The 18,973-nt window shown below is 41.5% G+C and overlaps 1 protein-coding gene across 1 annotated transcript in view; it reads left to right on the top strand.

The window, feature by feature from the left end:
* LOC130561785 (uncharacterized) overlaps window positions 1–2,858 on the top strand; it is a 10,932-nt gene extending 8,074 nt beyond the window's left edge. The window contains exons 4-5 of the mRNA XM_057346358.1: window positions 1,848–2,002; window positions 2,121–2,858. Of these exons, the coding sequence (XP_057202341.1) occupies window positions 1,848–1,990 (143 nt within the window). The 3' untranslated portion in view covers window positions 1,991–2,002; window positions 2,121–2,858. The remainder of the gene's footprint in view (window positions 1–1,847; window positions 2,003–2,120) is intronic.
* The last annotated feature ends 16,115 nt before the right edge of the window (window positions 2,859–18,973 follow it).

An 18,973-nucleotide genomic window follows, 5' to 3' on the forward strand; every position in this document is an offset into this window, starting at 1 on the left:
AGACGAAACCGATGACGTATTCCATACAAACCGAGGCCTCGTTTGTCATTGGTCACGTGATTCCTTCGTTAACAACACAAGCCTCGAATCGAGGCTTCATCATTTTTGCTCGACACAAGCTCCGAAGCCTCGCTTCAAATGTCACATCACTACCTGTGGCATCGTTCATCGTTCAAGGACTGTTACAGCACAAAGCTTAATATCTACAAAGTAGGCAAACATCCACTCAGGAAGCAGCTGGAAAGCATATTTTTTACAAACATATCTCTTTTTTAAAATATTTGAATATTTCTAAACACCTGAATATGTAAACTTTGAATATGTTAGCCTTTTCTCATCACTAGACATAAAATAAGAAGTCAAAGAAATAAAATTAGTTGTCAAAAGTGAACAGAGCAAAATGGTGTGACTTCAATGAGCTGTAACAGTTAATATGCAAATTTCATAACCTTTAAAATGAAAAAATATGAGATTAATTACTGAGACGATACTGCATGACTCTGCAGGAGCGGTCACATCTGGAGTGGTTCTGTGGACAGAGGCTGGAACTCCAGGGTCCTGCGTCTATATAATCATGCAGTGAATTAAGAAAGATTATAATAGATGCAGTGAATTATAACTCATCAAATATAACTGTCCAATAATTTTAACTCATGTTAGATGGAATTATACACCACTGTTCAGAGGCGTGTGACCAGAAAGATGCTTTAGATTATTACCTTCTCCAAAGTCTTAATTATTTGATCAAAAATAAATTAAAACAGTAATATTTTGATATTTAAAAATCACAGTTAAAAATGGTTGACTACTTAATAAAGCGTGAAAAAATGTTGGATCGTTTTTGATCAATTTAAGGTGTCACTGCTGAACAGCAGTGTATATCGAAATGGGTTTACAGGGGGGCGCCATGAAAAGGTTGAGAAACACTGTTTTATGTGAACAAAGGGCCGAATTATTCTCTATCATTTTGTAGCTAACTGTGCTGATCTACAAGAACCAGCACTCACAAGTCTTGCGTACATGTTTAGTATGTGTTTTCTGGCCTTATTTCAGTTTGTGGTGAAAACAGTAAAATCAGACTTAATGTTAATGTTTATAAGCAAATATCAGCAGCTCTGTTCAGTTAGCAGCAGAAGCAGCACATTCATAACCAAACTGCAGCTTACATGTGAGTGAGTACCATTTACAAGCACCTATCTTTGTTACTGACTTGACTGGACATATGAACATAAACATTTGTCTGTAATTATTATTTTATGTCTGACAAAAGAAACATTAAATATATAAATTAACATAAACAACAAGGGCAGTACTGGGCATTCAGTTGTATTAATATACAACACTTTCCGAGAGTAAATGCAAGTACAACGTGATGATGTCACGAACATGCCAATTACCACGACGGGTAATAATAGATTATAACAGATTTTTTACGAGCCTTATAAAACAGTCTAGCTCAACCTCTGCGCTATCACAGCCGTGCTGATGTAGAGCCATATCACACACCTTTTTTGAGCGATATTGCATTACTAAAAAGCACAAATGTCAGGACATGACAAAATTTCTCCAGGATTTAAAACCCACTCGGAACCCAGGGGGTTAAATGATTGATCTGCACAGAGATGCAGCATTTTTTCCTTCATTATGCAGACTACACATAACAGATTGTTCATAAGAGTACTGTATACAGTATATACTGTACTTGTCAACTAATAATAATGTTTTTGTTAGGTGATGCATTTTTTAATTGTTTGACATTAAATTGATAGCATGTAGAACTCAATTATGCTGTAAACTATGTGATGCTGAACATATCAAATGATTGTATTTTTGTTCCTCTGTTACAGGTGGACTGAAAAAAAATGCCCTAACCAAAAACACCAACCAAAAAGAGGCAGAGAAGTCACTATCCAAGTGGTTCACTGGCGCACGAGACAGGGGTGGAAAAAGAGCCCTGAGGGCACAAAACACCAGACTGCCAGCAGTTTAAGTATTTTGTGAGGTGATGCAATTTTTAATTGTTTGAAAATAAATTGATAACATGTAGAGTACTAAGTTGTGCTGTAAATAACATGATGCTGGACTTATCAAATGACTGTATTTGTGTTCCTCTGTTACAGGTGTGGACTGAAATCACTGGAGCACGAGACGGGTGGAAAAAGAGCACATTTGGGCACAAAACAGTTCAACATATTTTTTCGTCAGTTGTGTTCAAAGTAACCCTTTCTCTTTTTTCATGAATTTAACATTAAAGACTCGTTTGTTTTTATAGTTGAGGTAAATATTCTTTGTTAAGGATCAGAAGGTTATAATAAATTTGATATTGAACATCCATGTGTTTTTTAAAAATGCACCTATTATGTTTATGATGTACAGGCAAATATAAAGTAGTAGATTATTCATTTTGAAGACTAACATTTAACAAAGCAATATCCACATGCTGCAGTTATCATTTAATCAGTAAAAATTGCATTGTACTTGGTAGAGCATAAGAATGGTAAAGGTAAATTAGAATTTAGCAATAACACAAATTGTACTGCCAGGTGGAAAAACATAATCTAGAACCACTCAAGTATACACTATGCAGGGCTCATCCATAAAAAATATACAGGGCCTTGGTTTAATCCACATAGGCTTAATAAAGTGGGACCAATATGGGCCTTATGCATGTTGCCCACTTGGGTCCCACATGGGTCCCACTCAGATTCTATGTAGGACTCATATGGGCTAATTCACATAGGGCCGACATGGAACCCATGGACAAACCCACTTGGGGCCCATGCCGCAAGCCCATATGGGGCCTACATTGGCCCCACAAAAAAATGTTGGCTGGGTTCTGTGGTGAGACAAGAATATTGTTAGCCTTAAGATAATTAAATGTTTATTCTTCTGTCAATAAATATCTGCTTTAAATCCTGTATATTGTGTTGAAGTCATTGGTTATTTTATTTCAATGTCTTTCAATGTCTGATACACACGTGTGGTGCTGTTTAAATCGAAAATTACTTAAGTAATGATAAACAAGGTTCGTAAGGGTGCTTTAAATCCTGTAAAATGATTGAATTTGAATATAGTCATTTTAAGGTTAGAAAAGTGATTGGATTTGGGATCAAGTGCTTAAAACTGCCCAAAACTTTAATTTCGTTGCTTTCATAATAATTCGCAATTTTACGGAGAATTTTTCTTTTGAAATAAAATATACATTTTGCACATAACGAAAATACGAAAAAAATCGGCGCGTGGCTATAATGTTATCTGCCAGTCTTTTGGATGTGCGCCCTCTGGTGGAGCAGAGTAGGAGATGAAAATATGCCGGGCGTTTGCCGTTTCAATGCTCGTTGGCTGGAGGACGAAAATTACAAATTATGGCTAAAACGTGGACCAAATCCTCGAGTGGCCACCTGCAAAGTATGCAAAAAGGACGTGCAGCTCTTCACCATGGGGCCAGCTGCGCTTTCAAGTAGGGCTGTCACGATAAACCGACGATAAATGTCACGTGATTTATGCACAGCTTTTGAGTGAAGTACGGGAAAATGCTGCTGCATCCGAAAGCCAGAGGGCGCTCTCGTGCGGAAACTCCAAATACGCACTGCAGAAGAAGACCATGACACCTTCTAGAATCTATGCCTATGGACATCTTTTTATCACTGTTACTCAAGCCTCATCAGGTATTTTTATGATAATAAAGTATATAATGATCATGTTTGACGGGTGTTGCTTTTTCAAATGCACATTATAAGCGACTCAAACTCGCACTGCTTTTAGATCAGCAGCATTTCCTACTGATCCCAGAGCCGTGCTTCACGGACAAGCTACGCATTAAAAAAATATTGACACATTGCATATCGCAGCCAGCTCGATTGCAATAGGATTTAGTGGTACCGCAATAAAATATCGTGCAGCCCTACTTTAAAGCCACATGAAAGGTAAGTTTTTCGATTATTTCGAAATTTTCGATTAGGCCAATTAAGTTTAAGGTAGATGGAAAAATTCGCGAACTAATTAATTTTCGGGAGGGATGTAAAGTGTAATTGTAGGTCTTTTTTGCCAGATATGGTCGGAAATGAACAGGGACTCGGGCAGAAATTAGCCTATCTTACTTAAAAACTACGTCAAGTTGTGTGTGTGTGCTCACCGACTGAATTCTGCAGTGTCGCGAATTCTTTCTTTCATCAAACAACAAAGTGCTAATACGATGTTAACGATATCAGGGATTAGATTTTTTTCGTATAAATAAAGATTTTTTATTTTTTTTTAGCTCGCTGGGATCACCCGCGTAAAGTGCAAAATGTTTTTGTGACGGGGTGGGGGTTGGGTGCTGTGTGGTATAAATGGCGTAGATGCGCCATCTAGTGGCTGTGTATTGAAACAGAGAAATACATTCCTGTTTTAGTTTTTTAACACTACACAAAAGTTTGAACAAAATACAATCAAGGGAACTTTTATAACGTAATGTTAAACAAATATCTTTAAGATTGAAATACATATGATAGATATGATAACCAGTTCATGTTTTTTCATCTGAACTGTCACAAATTTACAGGTGGGGCATTTTCCATACTGTTAAAACAGTACCTTAGTCTTATCCTAAAGTAATATTGACAAACTAAATATATCATTTGAAAGCTTACAACCTACTGTTCCCACATTTGGTGACTAATTTTCAAAACAAATTACATAGGAACAGTATTATATTAATTGCATTTTAATGAGCAAAAATTGTTTTAAATTTAAAGAAAAACTTGATCGATTCTCTATTTGTGATGCAGCGGCAACCTATAATTCGCACCCATGTTCTTTCCGTGTTTCTTTTGTGTTATTTTATGTGGTCAAATCATATCAATTACAAATAAGTGCCCACAGTACTGTATAGGATGTCTGCTTTGTGAGTTAAATGACAATTTGCTCAAGTCTTTTATGGAATAAATTGAGTATAGTTAGTATATAGTATAATTACATATAATTGGCATACAGTATAACTATGGATTATCTACAAAGGAACATACAGTATATGTATGTCAGCATGTAATTAACGCAGTTGTAAGTGACTGGAAAAGTATAAAAACACACATTAAAAGTGCTTTTAAAGTGTTGGATTTTGAAGTTGGAAAAGGTGCAAGAACCCTGGATAAAGGATCAGGCTAATAGAATAATCTAATGCATTGATTTCATCCTCCATATAGTGTGGGATGATGTACTTTAATTAGATTAGATAAACGATGGATAAAAACACAGCATGGATGTACTCATAATTTACGTGTTGTGAGGCCAAACGGACCGAGAAAAATATTGTAGGTTATCGTTTCCCTAACGTTAGTTTTTGGTTCCCAGAACGTTACGGGAACCATGAGCCGTTCTATTTCCGTAAAGAAAACTTTCCTGGAGAACAAAAAACGAACCTTTGAAAATGACGTTCTGGGAACCAAAAACTAACGTTAGGGGAACGTTCTGTGAACCAAAAATTGTTAGCTGGGTTGGTCATATAATGGCGATTAAATTACGTGCCTGGGATGTGCCAGCTGGTCATGAAATTACCAAAAATGACCAATACATTACGTAACCGGTACGTCATAAATTAGCTGGGAATGCCTTTCCGATGTAATTTCGATGTTAATCCAAATAAATCTCGGTTCTGGAGATAGCAGTTGTCACAGCTGAGTGCAACACTCCAAATTTGAGTTGTGTCTATAGTTTGAAATGATAACAGTTAATATCCTTTTACGTCATGTGGTATTAATGCCGTTTCAAGCAGAATCAAAAACCTGTTGTGTCACTGTACATGTTCGTTTTAAACAGAATGCGTAAAGGTGACGCATGTATGAACATCAAGAACATGTTTAGCCAGCAGCACGCGAGCTCGTCCTCGAGTGCGGAAGTGACTAAGATGCACAGAGCCGCTGAATGGATCCATCAGGAATAATTGTTCATATTGTTATGAAGTGTCGATTTAAAGATCAGCGGAGCACGAGATCGTTTTGAGCCGCAGTGGTGAGTCTGACATAACTAACGTCAAAGAAAACTGTGATGTGTTTGTGCAGAAAACGCTCCTATTGCGTTAAACTGACTGATTTAAAGTGTACAGACAAATCCTTTACACAGACAGATGTGTGGTGTGTGGTGTTATAATAGCTGTAATATCACATTGTAGTGTAATGTTTGTAGTAATGTAACGTCTCTCGGTTAAAGGAGGTTGTAACCGGAAGTGTGAGTTCATATTGACGCATGTTACGAGCTTGTCTGTGAAATGTGCTGTTTATTCATTCACTGACTCGCTCAGCGTTTTCACAGCAGATATATCACTGCGACAGTGTGGGGTTTATATAGCAACCGTTGTCAGGTTGGATAGACATTGATCAGTATCTCATTGGCCCATCAGTGATTGTTTACATCACGTGATTGTCTTGTGCGTTACAGTAAATCGAAGTACTCTTGTGTGATCATTAGTTTTTTTTTTTTTTAATAAAACTGTGAAGGTGATTTATAGAAAATTTAAATGCAAACGTTCAGTCATTTTCTTCAAGGCACAGTATGTAAGATTTTTTTATACAGTGTTATATATTTTGTTTACGTGTGTACTTGCATTATCCCAAATGTTTTCAACAATGTTTGAATCCAGAGAAAATCACAGTTAACCAGTGTCACGAAATCGCATGTTGTGACAGTATGTACTGAATCCACAGTTAAAACAGTACATTTTACATCATGTGCGTGGGAGTAGTATGAATACTTTTTGGACATACTACGTCAACCATCTTTTATTGTTATGTGACATATTAAAGCGATAATTCGCCCTAGAATTCAAATTTGTTCTTTATTTACTAACCCTCAGGCCATCCGAGATGTAGGTGACATTTTTAGATAACACAATAAAGACATGTTTTAGGTTTTAGCCCTCTGTGCTTCATATCATGTATGTAAATGAGCTCCAGATCTCTACGAGTTCTAAAAGCACATATATCAGTCCCACCAGGAATTCGCAATTTTTTTCATGATTTTTGTGATCAAAATAGCTGATTTTGCATCGGTAATTTTCAATAAACTATTTATATAAACACTACTTAATAACAATAAATTATACAACTCCTCCAATTTAAATTTAAAAGTTTTTAAGTGTTTAAGTATTTACAGTTCATCACAAATTTTCCCGCAAATTATTATTATAATTGGATCATCTTACTTTATTTTATGTGAGATGTTTTACTTTTCTTGCAATAATTTTGAGGTGAAATGACAAATTATGTGGGATCGTGAAAAAATGTCTCGGTTACGACTTTAACCTTTGTTCCCAGATGGAGAGAACGAGACGTGTTGAGAGACAGACTGGGATTTGATCTTGAGAACCTATAACCTCCGAGAGGAATTTCAAACGCCAATGAACTTGGCGAATGGCACGCACACGCCAGTCAATTATTTTGATAATCGATTAGCTGGAAGATTATTTTAAAAAGTTTAATTAGATCTTTTGCTTATAATAACTAAATCAGAGATGGGAAAAGTATACATAGCTAAACTCAGTTGCCTTCTCCCAAAATGTTGTGGAGTTTATTCAGGTGTGTCATATTAGAAGGAGCCGACAATAGTCTCTCCCAAATGTGGGAGGGAGGGGGCAGTTGGCCAAGGAAATCATTTTTTTGGTGGCATGAAAAGTGAGATATTTGTCATTCAAATGTAGTGAAGTACAGTAAAAAGTATCCAGAAAAAATAATACAAATACTCAAAACGTGTACTTAAGTACAGTACTCAAGTAAATGTACTTCGTTACTTCCCACCTCTGAACTAAATAAACCCCCAAATCAGGGTATTTAGCCTATTATGTACTTAGCAAAATGCAAATTCCACAAATTGAGTTTTACAAATACAATCTTTAATTTTGTCATTTTAAAACACCTCTCCACTTTAAAGGTGTGGTGCAAGGGTGTGTCATGCATTTTGACTTCTTTAAAATGTTAAACGTGCTGTCTTCTCATGCTTAACATGGTCAACTTGTCAAAAAACAAGTTGGGTGTATTACGTAGTATTTCTGTGCTCGATACACTCCCCCAGCGATAGTACAGGTTTCGTAAAGTTTTTTTCGAACATATAAAACTGTTTCATAACAATGTTTCTTAGTCCCTAATTGGACAATTCTCCCGGAAAAGCACGCAGCAGGAAGGAGCAGGAGAAGGAGCATGCGCAGACGTCACTTTCACTTGTGTGCAGGAGAGAGAGAGTCCCTAATTTTGCGAAGTTCAGGTGTTTGTTTGTTCACTGCATTTGGGTGATGAATGTTATATAAATGGTGGATATAAAGCTGGATTTGGAGATCGTTTGAAACTGATATATGGAGCCGTCCCAGCGCTAAAAGATCCCGGACATAAACCGCATGCGGTGAGTGAAACTGATGTCTGTGTTTTTTTGTTGGCAATGGGTGCGCACGTGCTTTAGTTCAGCCTCCCCCTCCCCCCAGCTCGCGCCATATGCTTTCGAAAATAATCGTGCAGCTGTATCTATCTTTTATAAATGTGATCAAACTAAATACTCTTCGAAGATACGAAGTATGCAATACTACTCTATAGGTACTCAAGATTAATATGAGATTGGCAGAAACCGCGTGTTACGGCCGCTTTAAAACTGCGCGGCTTGAAGAGATGCATGCAAAACATGTTTGACTTAAAAACTGCTTGTGCCGCACGGAGAGACGCATGCACAGAGAGAGACATTCGACTTTAAAACTACGCACCTCGCGCTGCACGGAGAGACGCATGCATGGAGAGACACGTTTGACTTTGAAACGGCGCAACTTGTGCCACACGGAGAGACGCATGCACGGAGAGACACGCCTGACTTTTAAACTGCGCACCTCGTGCTGCACGGAGAGACGCGTGCAGGGAGAGACACGTCTGACTTTAAAACTGCGCACCTCGTGCTGCACGAAGGGACACGTCAAAAACGGTCAAGGGAAAACATGCTTGAATTATAACTGCGCAGCTCACAAGTGACGTCACAGACCAACTATTTTCATTATCGATTATTATCGATTTGATAGATTAGTTGTTGCAGCCCTAGCCCCGTGCATACAGGTATAACAGGAGATGGAGGCATCCATTCATTCATCTTTTTGGGCTGAAGAACCTGAGAGACATCTCCCGGTTGCTGCACCGGGCCGGTGAAGCGTTGTGGCAGGAAGACACAACACTTCACACAAGTGAGCGTTACCACGAGGCGTAATCTTCCAGTGGAATCGGTAACTAGTAGCATACTTGAGAAGCTCGTACCAACGGCCGTCAACGGTACCGTAAGGGAACACTGGACTGAGAGAGTGTGCTACGGAGGCCACATCCTACCACAAGGGGAGGTTACATGTGGAGACACCAGCATGGTCTCACCAGCAACAAATCCAAGTATAGGGGTCCACCTGAATAGTGGTGACTCTACCACTACCGGACTCGGTAAGACAGACCGCTCCGCCCGGTCTGCTACCCATATTGCCTAGTGCTGGGTGATATACAGGTTCATACCGAATACCGGTGTGTATTTTTGTAATGATATGAATTGTTAATATACCGCATTACCGGTGTATTTGGCTTAAACAATGTGCGGAACGCGGCGCAGTGCAACATTGTTTCAGTGGGGTCCCTTTTCACTGTTGCACTGTGACCGGCCATTCACACAGAATGCGTCTTTCTATGCCGCGGCACTACTTTTGTATGTTGTTTGTATGTCTGAGTGCATCTCGCGCATGAGTGGTGACGTTTACATATTTCCTTCCCGTCGCAATGGGAGCGCGTACCTCGCAGCTGATCAACAGCACAAGTGTAGCAATTGCAAGTTCGCATTACGTTATATTAAATATACTCACGAACAAACATTTTCAAAAAACGCTCGTTTTATATAAGCATATAATATTATGTGTTTCTAGTTTGAACTGTTTCTCTATATGGTTTGATGGAAATAAGGGTCAGTAAGGAGGATTGACAGCGTGATGCGATCGCTTTCCTCTCACATATCTAATTTAAGCCTTTGTTTTATGATTAAAAAATATGATTTCAGGAAATCATGAAGCCATTGTGACTATGTAAAACACAACAGACATCACATGCATGTTTTAATGGTAAATTGTTACTATTTTGTTTTCAACTACTCAACTATTAATTTTTGGGTGGATGCTCCTAACTCTTGAAGTTGGGAGCACCAGTGCTTCCAAGGAAAAAAGTTACTTTCGAGCCCAGTTCTCTATTTATTTGCTTTAAATATTATGTATGCAAGTTACCTTCGCATGCTATTTACTTGTTAAAGAAGTCTAAACTTTGCAGTTATTATAGGGGATACTATCACTGTCACCATGACTGTATGAAAGGGCATTTTAAGTCAATCAACAGCACTATTTCCTCTCTCAATCAGTAGAAAATGTGGTAAAAAAAATACCGCCATGAACCGGGAAACCGGTATAAATCTGGAAAACACCGTTATATAAATTTTTGGTCATACTGCCCAGCACTAATATTGCCAATGCTTAGTGATGGATGGAATGCCTATGCGGGGGAAGTAGGGAGGCTAGTAGAGCACTGACTCACCTGGAGAGGGGAGAAGGTGCTTTCACCGGCGTACGCCCACCCAGCCGCTGGTCTCACCTGCTGATAGCGTGTAAGACATGGGCTGACACTGGTTCCATGCGGAGATTGTAAAATCTTGCCGAAGGTACTGGGCATAACCCAACCCGCAGCACTACAAATGTCTGCCAGAGAGGCGCCCTGTGCCAGTGCCCACGAGGAGGCCATACCCCGAGTGGACTCTCACTGCAAGCGGGCACGGGCAATCATGAGACCGGTATGCCAAAGTAATGGCATCCATGATCCAGTGCGCCAGTCTCTGTTTGGAGACAGCCCTCCCCTTGTGCTGTCCCACAAAAAAATGGACAAAGTGCTGCTCAGAGCTCCTGAAGCACTGCGTGCAGTCCAAGTAGAGGCGCAGGGATTGTACTGGACACAACACGGTAGAGGCATCTCTCAGTGGCTCGAAAGGGGCCATTTCAAGGCCCTGTAGGACCACGTTAAAATCCCAAGAGGGTACGGAGCGTGGTCGTGATGGATTCATCCTCCTCGCACCCATAAGGAACCTGGTGACCAGGTCATGTTGCCCCAGAGACTTACCCTCCACGAGATCGTGATGAGCGGCAATCGCAGCTAAATACACTTTCAGTGTGGACAGGGAGAGATGGCTCTCAAGTCTCTCTTGCAGAAAGGACAACACAGACCCGATCGGGCATCTCCGTCAGTCTTCCCCTCGGTAAGAACATCAGGACGAGAGGAGGCACCACTTCAAGTCGTATAAACGCATAGTGGCGGGGGCTCTAGCCTGCAGGACAGTCACAGCGACCGCTGGCGGCAAACCACTCAGAATCTCCTCGTCCCGTCCAGAAACCAGACATGGAGATTCCAGAGGTCTGGCCTAAGGTGCCACACCGTACCATTCCCCTGTGACAGAAGGTACTTCGTTTGTCGTCAGAGCCACCAGGTCTGAGAACCAAGTCTGATTGGGCCAGTAAGGCACAACTAACTGCACTTGATGTCCCTGGACAGGACCTATGCATGGAGGCTCACTGGGGTGGAAGGTGTACTTCCGCTTGAGGCTCACTGGGGGGAAGGCGTACTTCCGCTTGTACCGCGGCCAGCTGTGCGCTAGGGCGTCCGTGCCGAGGGGGCCTTCGGACAGGGAGTACCAAAGCGGGCAATGGGTGGAGTCCGGGGAGGCAAACAGGTCCACCTGTGCCTGGCCGAACTGCTCCCATATGAGCCGGACTGCGCGGGGATGCAGTCGCCAGTCTCCGCGGAGCATTCCCTGACGAGAGAGTGCATCGCATGTCTGGTTCATGTTGTCCGGGATGAAGGTGGCTCGCAGGGACTTCATCACCTGCTGACTCCAGAGGAAGAGGCGACGGGCGAGTTGTGACATCTGCCGGGAGCGTACACCGCCTTGATGATTGATGTATGCCATGGCAGTCATGCTGTCCTACACGAGGGGTTGAAACCTCCTCAGTGCCAGAAGAACAGCCAGCAACTCAAGGCTGATGTGCCATTGCAGGCGGTGGCCCGTCCAGTGCCCCGACACTACATGCCCTTTGTACACAGCACCCATTCAGGGAGGCGTCTGTCATGACTACGACATGCCTCGAGACCTGCCCGAGCGGAACCCCTGCTCGGAGAAAGGTCAGGTGTGACCAAGCGGTGAGGGTGCGTAGGCTCTGAGGTGTGACAGTGATAAGCCTGGTGCCTGTGTGCCACGCCCTCCAAGGAACTCGAGTCTGGAGACGGGGAAGTACGCATCCTTCAGGTCGATTGCCACGAACCAATCCTGAAGACGAACCGACACCAGAATGCGCTTCTGCGTCAGCATTCTGAACGGCAACCTGTGAAGGTGCTTGTTCAGGGAGCACAGATCCAAAATGGGGCACAGCCCCCCACCTTTTTTGGGGACGATGAAGTACGGTCTGTAAAACCCGGAAGACATCTCGGCCAGAGGGACGGGCTCTATTGCACCCTTCGCCAGAAGGGCGGCGACCTCAGCCCGAAGTACGGGAGCGTTCTCCCCTCGGACTGAGGTGTGGAGAATGCCCCGAAACCTGGGCGGGCGTCTGGCGAACTGGATCGCACATCCTAGCCACCGCAACGGGCTGGTGCACTCTAGCCAAGCGCCCAAGAACCGCGACAGAGGAACTAGTGGGACGATCTGCTTCACCGTCCCGTGGGGGGTGGTTCAGTGGCTGGCAGAGTGGTTACCTCGAGCAGGGGGGAACCCTGGGGAGGTTGACGCTCTGTTGACTCAAAAAGACCTGATGGACCGCCATAGCGTGGAGAGCAGAAGCAGCTTGACCCGCAGCATTGTAAGCTTACAAGCCTTGGAAGGGAGCGTTGGTCGACCCCTCCAGGTGGCAGCTGTCTGCGGGCTCAGGTGTACCACGACTGCACGTTCCACCTGGGGGACCTCAACATAACCCTTAGCCGCCCCGCCATCCAGGGAAGTAACAGAACCTGAGAAGGCAGACGGGGCAAGCCGAGAACGGCGCATTCCACAACCTCGTGAGCTCCGCATGCACCTCTGGGAAATATGGAACTGGGGTCGTGGTGACCCCAAGAACCACGAATCCAGCCACAAGTGTTTGAAAGCATGGGAAAGCATGGCCGACATCTCAGCGTCAACCTAGTCTTGGGCTCGACCGCCCAGGGGCGGGAGCTCCAAGGGGTCTTCCGCATCTGATGCCAGGAGGTAGCTGTCCGATGCAATGACAGAAAGTTCATCCTCATCCCTCTGTCGAGTCTGCCCGCTATGGGACGGTCTAGGTGATCATGCCGGGGCATGGGTGGTCCGTGAAGCCGAAGCTGACGGAGCGACATTCATGGGAATCCCCAAATCACCCCAACTGCTAGTCGAAGCGGTCGACCTCACCGAAGTGGCAGTCGATGCTCGAGAAGCAGACAGGGTTATGGCAACATTCAGAAAGAACGTCGCCATCCATGACCTTATCGACAAATCTTGCCTCTGTATGCTTGAGCCCCAAACATGCGACGCAGGTGTCGTGCCCGTCTGACTCAGGGATGAGTCTGTCACACCCAAGAACACCGCAGCTGCAAGAAATTTGCTCTTTTAGTACTCTGTGGCTCGCTGCCGAAACGCCCAGGGAAATTCCACTCGAAGAAGGGGGGAGTTCCGCTGCCCGCATCTTAAGTCCAGCAGTAGTTCAGCAGATGTCTCGGAGACGAATTCGCTTGACTAGTTAATAACTAGTTGTTATTAGTATGCCTATTATTGGCATATTGGTTGTTTATTAGTACTTATAAAGCACATATTATGCATGACCATACTCTACATCCCTAATCCTACCAAATACCTAAACCTAACAACTAACTTACTAACTATTAATAAGCAACAAATTAAGAGTCTATTGAGGAAAAAGTCGCAGTTAATGGAGAACTGCCCTCTATACTGAAGTGTGACCAATCAGTTGAGCCCAGTCGAATATAAAAAATTAACATCTAATGTATTATCAGGCCATTTATTTTATATTCTGATAGCCACAGTATGTATGAAACATAGAAGGCCTGTGAACTGAGAAGATGTGTTGTAGGCTCTGGTGGTCTATTTTAATATTTAAAAAAACTACTGACAACAAAATGTAACAACTGAAATGAATTTATCACGAGCAGAAGTACTTACAATGTTACTAACAAGTAGCCTTTCCATGCCATTCATACTAGAACTGATTCTAAATATTCTTTCCTGTTAAAACATGATTCATTATTAAATGCTCTTAACATGCTGATTATTAATATTATCAACATCATTAATGCTAAATGTAGATACAAGACATTTTATAATCTATATATAATCTATTTTATAAACCTATATAGCAAACATCTGACTGACAGCTAAAAATACTTTATGAGGCTACTGGTGCATTATTGTTTACTTCAGTGTAAAAGTGTCCATTTATTTACCTGCTTTTGATGTCTGCAGGTCTTTATATGTGATGTGTCTTTGGCTGGAGAAGCAGTGCTCACGGAGCGGAAAGGTTCAAATGAAGCACGTTTGGCGCTAAATAAAGATATTAGAGAATATAGCGGCAAAATATAATCAACATAAATGTCCCTGAGTGCGCGTGATGTGCACAGCTCAGTTATGTAGACGCGCTACTCAATTGAAACCATAGAAATAGTCTGGTGTTCTGATGGTTCATTATGTCTCACGGTCCGGATGGAACGAAGCCAAGCGGGTGAAAACCTGTCATCCGGTGGTGACAGAACTGTTGCTTGTCATGGTCAGGGCGGCGTCTTTTCTGTACTTCGACTCGGAGCAGGAGTCAATGTTGCCATTTTCACCACATATTTTCATATTTCTACCTGTATTCAGGTGGTTGACGTGACACATGCTCTCTGTCTGCTGGTGGGAGTGTGCTTACCTGTGTATGTGCGCGCACGTGTCTGTGTGTGTGTGCGCATCGGGGCAGAACTCGATACGGAGAGCGGAGGAGAGTTGTAAACGCGTGACCGTGTAGAAATGACATGCCGCTGTGTAAATAAGATAAATACCATAATGCAATTTAGTTTTAAAATAGAACAATGAATAGACATGTTCTATAGGAAAGGTAACCTTAAATTACTTATCTTGTGATCTGGCACTATATAGAAAATAAAATGAACTTGACCATCAAGAGGGGCGGGGCGCCCCCCTAAGGGGAAACACTGCAAGACCGTAAATCATGATGGGGCTAGTTATGATGTCCCTATGCTAGCTAAGTTTTGTAAAAGAGTCATTCATGTATCATGTTGATAGTTTCACTCTCTCTGTCTGAAACACGCACACTCTCTCTCACACACACACACTCACACACACACACACGCACGCACGCACACACACACACACACACACACACACACACACACACACACACACACACACACACACACACACACACACAAGTATGTTGAAAGACATTTTAAGGAATAGTTCACTTTAACATAGTGCTTTGCAATTCATCGAAGATGAATTGTAATCTTCAATTTTGCCCTTCAACAATTACAAAACAAAATAATTGAGGTAAAACGATTATTGTACTGCATTCCATTTTGCAAGAATCCTCTCTTTTCTTGTGGTATAAATCCACAGGGCACCCCTTACCTTTCCTTTACAGCGGTTCAGCTATGCTATGCTATTTCTTTCATTTATTTTTCAGTTTAATTCAAGTTAAAAGACAAGTTTCTTTTATTTTTCCTATGTTGTTTCAAAAGTCAGTGAGTAATCATGTTAAATGATCGTGATTTTAATATTGACCAAAATAACCGTGATTATGATTTTTGTCATAATCGAGCAGCCCTACTTTGACATTTAAATGATTATTCACTCACCCACATGTCATTCAAGCTGTCAGTGTGTTTATTTCTTCTGTGGAAAACAAATTGAGGCTTATGAGGAAAGCTTTCCAGGGTTCTTCTGCATATAATGCACTTAAACGGGGGGATGTTGGTTAAGGTCCATATTTCAGTTTCATCTCAGCTTCAAAAGGCTCTACACCACACCAGCTGATGAATAAGGGTGTTTTCTAGTGAAACGATTAGTCATTTTTAGGGATGCACCGAAATGAAAAATCTTGGCCGAAGCCGTATAAAAATGAAACACTTGGCTGAAGGCCGAATACCAAACACCAAACATGGCTTTTCGCATTTTTTTCTATTTCTTTAGCCAAATTTTTCACTATTGCATAAACTGAATGGTCAAAATGTGCTTTTTATATATTGTCTTTTCAATATAATACAATATGACTTAAAATAAAATTGAGACAAAGTCAATTAAAACAAAGTTGACCCCTCTCCCTTCTTGAATAGCCTATAACTGACTGCTGAAAGAATGTACTGTACTCTGTACCCCTACAACAAAACACTTGACTATTAAAAAGTGTCATTCAACATTATAAACTAAAATTATGAATAAACGAAAACTGTTGGATTATTATAGGCTACACTGCAAAATGATTTAAAGAAAAAAAACATCCATGCAAGCAATTCTGACTGACAACCATTTCAGTTCACGTCTCTCCCACAAAAGCTGACTGTTCTCTCAGAAGGTGCACTCGTGGCCGGGATGCACAGACCATACTTTGACAAGATCTTAAGTACAGGGAACTGTGCGCATGCGACCACTGTATGATGTCAAAGGATGTAGCGAGCGGCGGGTCTACTGTCAGACCGCCCGCTCAGTCGGAAGTACACAAGTTACCAACCGGTAAACACGCTTTCATTCAGAAATTTACTCCGGCGCGGCAAGTTCTGACCTGTGTCTTTTCTCTTTAAAATGCTCCATACACTGCCGACATGTTAGCTGCATTAATAAAGTGCGCACGTCGCTCTCTCTCTGCGCTGGTTGCTGCTTGATCATATCACACATCATGTTCGGTCTAATTTATTCTGCCATTTCACTTATATTTTCGGTTGCCGAACATTCGGTGCATCCGTAGTCATTTTCCAAGAAAACTAAAAAAGATACTTTTTAAACATAAATACACGGTATGTACGTACGCAACTTCCGTATTACGCAACGACATTGGAAAGGTCATGCGTGACGTAGATTTTAAAAGATTTTAACATACCAGATATGCACACAAACTGTCCATTTTAAACAATAATCCTGCACATATAACGTGTCATTCAACGTCCAAGAACTTTTGAACGCTCTTCTTTCTCCACACTCATAAACACTGGGTCGGAACTTCAGATAACATCACACGTGACCTTTCCAACATGATTACATAGTATCTGAAGTCATGGAAGCACTACATGGAGGCACTCTGAGGGTGTACTCTCACTAGGCAATCTGAACTGTGCCCGAGCACGTTTGATCCCCAAAACCCGGTTTCATTTGGGACAATTGCACTCGGGCACAGTTGAGAGCAACCTGGCTAAATGAGAGTACGCCCTGAGGCAGACCAAGCCATATATTTATGTTTAAAAAGTATATCTATGGAGGACAAAAAATGACTTAAGTATAAATAAATGAATGAATAAATAAATATATGGGTAAACGCAGAAATACATAATTAAATAAATAAATTCACGCAGAAATAAATAGATAAATACATGCAGAAATGTATAAATAATTAAGTCAAATAAATGAATACATAAATGCTTAAAAAAATAAATAACTTTGTACCATTTTTGTACTACTACATTTATTAACGAATTTCTTCATTTATTTTTGTATTTCTACATTTATTTATTTATTTCTACATTTATTTATTTCTACATTTATTTATTTATGTATTTCTGTGTCCATGTTAATAACAGTGTTCTCCCTACCATTACCTTAGGGGGGCACCCCGCCCCTCTAACGGCACCTCCCGCCCCTCTTGAAGGTCAAGTTAATTATTTTTTTTATGTAGCGTTAGATCACAAGAGAAGTCATTTAAGGTTACCTTTCCTATATAACATGTCTATACCTTGTTCTCGTATTAAACAAACTAAATAGCATTATGTTATTTACATGGCGGCATGTCATTTCTGATTCTACGTGGTCGCGCCTTTACAATTCTCCTCTGCTCTCTGTATAGAGTTCTGACCCGAAGCGCACACACACACGCACACATACACACACACACATGCGCTCACATACACAGGTAAGCACACTTTCACCAGCGGACAGAGAGCGCGTGTGGGAAAATATGTCGCGTCAACCACCTGAAAAGCAGATAAAAGATGTGTTTTTAAACGCTCCCAGGGTGGTGAAAATACGCATGCCCTGCCCCTGACTAGCAACAGTCCAGTTACCACCGGATGACAGGTTTTGCCAGCTTATCCTTCCTTCCAGCCGGAGCACAAGACATAATGAACCATTAAAAAAAAGTCTTTCTGTGGTTTCAATTGAGTAGCGCGTCTGCATAACTGAGATGTACACATCATGCGCACTCAGGGACATTTATGTTGATTATATTTTGCCGCTATATCCTCTAATATCTTTATATAGGGCTCGTTCTTTTGAAAGAAACAAGAGTTTATTACAAGTAAGGTTTGACAGAATGTTGCGTTTCCCTGGTCGTTGTTTAAGCATGTCAGAAAGTCCCTATTATCCGACTCGGATCCTCTCGACGCAGACACAAATTTACAAGCCACTTTTTCCTGCATTTTTTCAATACTTGTATTTCCCCCTTATGAACAGAAACGCATTGCAGGGCTCGAGACTGCAACCAAAATGCTCGCAAATGCCATCGTTTTTTATAACATGCAAGGTAATATTTCACAGGGTCGCATTGGTGCAAGTGCCAAAAACAAATTTTTGCCCTGCCAAATATTTATTTTAACATTTAACCCTCTAAGCGCCAAAGTCGCAGAATTGCGACAAGACGTCATACTTCATAAAATAGGCTGTAGATCCTAATATGGTGTAATATCTCATTTGTATTCCATACCACTAGATGGCAGACATGTATTACTTCGATTCTAGACCAAAATGA

The sequence above is a fragment of the Triplophysa rosa genome, linkage group LG11 (assembly GCF_024868665.1).
Source record: "Triplophysa rosa linkage group LG11, Trosa_1v2, whole genome shotgun sequence".
NCBI lineage: Eukaryota > Metazoa > Chordata > Actinopteri > Cypriniformes > Nemacheilidae > Triplophysa > Triplophysa rosa.